Raw genomic sequence first — 4,426 nt, 5'->3', positions numbered from 1 at the left:
AAACAAAAAAAAACCCACAAAAGTTGTAAAAGAAAGTCAAATATTTCTGTGCAAACAACTCAAACATCAACAGCCAGTGAAAAAATAAACCAGCCCAGTACACAGTCCCAGTGTTTGGGAGACTGAAGTAGGAGACTCACAAACTCAAGGCCTGCCAAGGTTAGAAAGAGGAAGCCTGTCTTAAACAGGAAAAGAAAATATTTCCAGGAATAATGGCCACACTTTTAATTGCAGCACTTGGAAAGCAGAGTTCAAGGCCAGCCTGGTTGATACAGAAAATTCTAGGCCATCTGTGGATAATATAGAGACCATGTCATGTACATATACTCAGGCCACACAGAAGAAAGTAGAGTAATAATTCAATATGAATGAAACTTCAAGACAATATGACAAACTAAAAAGCCAGACACAGAAAAACACCAATAGTATGGCTGCATATGGAGGAACATAGGCCACTTTTCTGAGACAGAAAGCAGTGTGGAGGCAGGATGGTGAGATCTTCAATGGGTCGAGTTTCCACGCGGAATGATTAGAGAGCTTTGGAAATGGACAGTGATGAGGGCTATGCAGCACTGAATGTACTGCAAATAACTAGACTTACCATTCTGTGCCTGAGAGGGTTAAAGTAGACCTAGGGAACTAGCTCAGGGCTAGAGCATTAGGTAGACATGCCGAAAGCCCTGGCTTTGACCCTCTCTCTGTTCAACAGGGAAGACGGGCAAAAATGTTAAAATGTAAATACAACATTGGCACATTTTCCACAATTTTAAAAACAAACACCACCCACTTCCCAAATATACCATCATCATCTTCTAAACTCCACTTTTTCCCTTGTTTCATTTCCTCGATTTCCTTCTTCAATTCCCCTATGTTTTCCATGGCCTTTTTACGCTGCTCTTCTCGCCATTTTTCAACTCTTTCTTTTCGTTTTCTCATTTCTTCCTCCAGCTTATTCTGGTCAAAGTTCTTTGGGGAGGGAAAGAGAAAAAGAAAGAGGGAAAGCCAAAATCAGAATTAGCAAGTGTAGTTCACATGAGACTTTTATTTGTTTGTTTTGCTTATTTCTGAAACAGGGTTTCTCAGTAGCTACGAAGTCTTTCCTAAAACTTACTCTGTAGACCAGGCTGGCCTCAAACCCACCTGCCTCTTCCTCCCGAGTGTTGCGATTAAAGGCGTGCACCACCACTGCACAGCTTATATGAGGTTTTAATAAGTTCTCAAAAGTATAAAAAAGGAAAAATGGATGTGTGTATACATTCCTAAATGCAAACCAGCTTTAGTAATCACCCATCTTTATAATTAACCCTCCTATTATATTAAAAGCAAGGCCAGTGGGATGGATGGCTCAGGTGATAAAGGCACCTGTTAACAAGAATGATCGTTTCAGTTGAATATGGATAACTCATATAGTGGAAGTAGACAATCAACTCTTAAAAGTTAACTTGAGGGCTACACTTGTGCCATGGCATGCCATGTGTGTAACCCCCACAAAACGTAATATAATTTTGGAATTACAAAGTTACTCCTGGTGGTTAGCAGCTGTAACCGCAGAAGGCTAGGGTTAGTTCCAGGCCAGTCTGAGCGATATACAGCAAGACCCTGAGAAAGAAAGGCAGTGAGGGAAGGGGCAGTGAGGAGAGAGAGAACAAGGAAGAGTCATAACAAAAGGCACGTTCCATAAAGAAATATAATAATGAGACTAGAGAGCTAGCTCAGCAGTTAAGAGCAATGACTGCTCTTCCAGGAGGATCAAGTTTGACTCCTAACATCTACATGACAGTTTATAACCATCAGTTAACACCAGTTCCTAAAGATCTGGCACCCTATTCTGGCCTATGAAGGCAGCAGGCACACACACAATACTCATAATATAAAATAATCCAAAATTTAAAAAAACACATATGTTATGGGATAATCTTTCTGTATACTGTAAAGATGTGTCTCTCCAAAGGGGCCTTCTGAATGCTTTAATAAAGAGCTGAATGGCCAATAGCTAGGCACAGGAGAGAATAGGCAGGACTTCCAGGGGAGAGACAGAGGATTATAGGAAGAAGAGAAGGGGACAGGACACCAGCGAGGCACTGAAAGTTGGCCATTGTGTACAGAGGAGAGGTAACTGAGGCAGGTGACAGAACAGATCACTAGAAACAAGCTAATCTGAGTTAGGGAAAAAGCCTAAGCTAAGGCCAAGCTTTCCTAATTAGTAAGTCTATGTGCTATTATCTGTAAGCTAGTGACTCAAAGAAAGTCCGACTACATCCATACAATTATTATGTCCTGGGGCTAGAGAGATGGCTCAAAAGGTAGGAGCACTGGCTGTTCTTCCAGAGGTCCCGAGTTCAATTCCCAACAACCACATGGTAGCTCACAACCATCTGTAATGAGACCTGGTGCCTTCCTTGCCAGCAATATATTTATTGTATGCTTAATAAATAAATAAATCTTAAAAATAAATTATTATGTCCTATTAGACTGATAAAAATGAAATCCCAACCTTGGCAAGGATATGAGAAAGGAAAGCACACCATTGTGTGCCTTAACCCTTTTCATTTTGATTTATTTACATACGCATGACAGTGGGCTGCACACACCACAGCATGGGTGCAGCAGACAATGTGTTGTCTGCCTTTCTTCCCACCTTCATGTGGGTTTCATTCAAACTCAGGTCTAGGCTTCCATAATAACTGCTTTTCCAGCTAAACCACTGTGCTGGTCCCAGATGACGAAAATCTGTGTATAGCTTTTAAGCTAATTTGATACTTTTTATATGGACTGATCACATTTTCTGAGTAAAAACAGGTAACATAAATATGCAATGTTTTCAGAAGTATTCTTCAAGACTTTTATCTGCTTATTTTATATTACTGTTATAAATTACTTAAAAGTAAAACTAAAGCAAAAGAGTATCATTAAGATAATAATTATCAGCTGGCGGTGGTGGCATACACCTTTAATCCCAGCACTCTGGAGTCAGAGGGATCTCTGTGAGTTCAAGGCCAGCCTGGTATAGAGCTAGTTCCAAGACAGGCTCCAAAGCTACAGAGAAACCCTGTTTTGGGGTAGGGGGGGAGACGAAAAGGAAAAATTATCAGTCAGGTATGGTGGCAAACTCCTATAACTCCAGCACTTGGGAAAGAGGCAAACAGATCTATGTGAATTCAAGGCCAGCCTGGTCTACAGAGAGACAGCCAAGACTCGGTTACACAGAGAAACCCTGTCTCAAAACCTCAAAATCCCTCTCCAAAAAAAAAAAAAAAAAAAAAAAGAAGCCGGGCGGTAGTGGCGCACGCCTTTAATCCCAGCACTCAGGAGGCAGAGGCAGGCGGATCTCTGTGGGTTTGAGGCCAGCCTGGTCTACAAGAGCTAGTTCCAGGACAGGAACCAAAAAGCTATGGAGAAACCCTGTCTCAAAAAATAAAAAAATAAAAAAAAAATAAAAAGAGAAAAGAAAAAGAAACAATTATTTGCCCGGGGAGCTCAGTGGTTAAGAGCAGTGCCTGCTGTTCCAAAGGTCCTCAACAACCACACAGTGGCTCACAACCATCTCTAATCAGATCTTGTGCCCTCTTCTGGCTTGCAAACATACATGCAGGCAGAAGACCGGTAAGTAAATAAATACACTTAACCAATTCGGAAAAAGTAAATTTTTTCACTGGGTGGTAGTGGCACATATCTTTAATCCCAGTACCCGAGAGGCAGAGGCAGGAGGATCTCTGTGAGTTCGAGGCAGCCTGGTCTGTTGTGAAAACAAGACTGCCATTGCAGACCTGTTCCAAGCTGAACATACCCCAGCATCCTTCTCCTTCTCGTCTTCCTTGTCGTCTTTGTCCTTTTTCTTCTCTTTAGAACTGTCCCCACCTTCTGCTTTCTCTTTGGATCTAGACCTACCAAAGAACAACAGAGAGTAAGATACCAGAACTGGGAAACACAAGCATCTCTTCTTCACTGTATGACATATTTAGTAATGTGTATGTGTGACAATGCCTGTGGAGGTCAGGGGACAACTTGCAGGAGTCAAGTCTCTCCTCCATTGGCAATGAGGGATCAAAGTCAGCTCAAACCTCAGCAGCAAGCATCTTTACCACTGAGCTGGCTGAAGGTCCTGCAATACTCATTTTAGACTATTTAACAGACTTGGATCTCATTTTCTTATTTCTTCAATAATCAGCACATTGTCATAGTCCAACAAAAAATACCTGGCATAAGAAGAAAGTAATCTTTTAACACTAATAAAAACATTACTAAACATTAGGAAATTTGTCTAAGAAAAACAATTACAAAATTTAGGATTAGCCAGACGGTGGTGGCGCACGCCTTTAATCCCAGCACTCCGGAGGCAGAGGCAGGTGGATCTCTGTGAGTTCGAGACCAGCCTGGTCTACAAGAGCTAGTTCCAGGACAGGCTCCAAAACCAGAGAAACCCTGT

The 4,426-nt window shown here is 41.6% G+C and overlaps 1 protein-coding gene across 1 annotated transcript in view; it reads right to left on the bottom strand.

The window, feature by feature from the left end:
* The window catches only part of Ddx46 (DEAD-box helicase 46), a 48,813-nt gene that overhangs the window by 35,957 nt on the left and 8,430 nt on the right, over nt 1-4,426 (bottom strand). Inside the window, exons 4-6 of the mRNA XM_026782932.1 lie at nt 3,788-3,884; nt 801-966; nt 673-698 (exon numbers count right to left, since the gene is read on the bottom strand). Of these exons, the coding sequence (XP_026638733.1) occupies nt 673-698; nt 801-966; nt 3,788-3,884 (289 nt within the window). The remainder of the gene's footprint in view (nt 1-672; nt 699-800; nt 967-3,787; nt 3,885-4,426) is intronic.

The sequence above is a fragment of the Microtus ochrogaster genome, chromosome 16, assembly GCF_000317375.1.
Source record: "Microtus ochrogaster isolate Prairie Vole_2 chromosome 16, MicOch1.0, whole genome shotgun sequence".
NCBI lineage: Eukaryota > Metazoa > Chordata > Mammalia > Rodentia > Cricetidae > Microtus > Microtus ochrogaster.
This window is presented reverse-complemented; position numbering and strand designations above follow the sequence as displayed.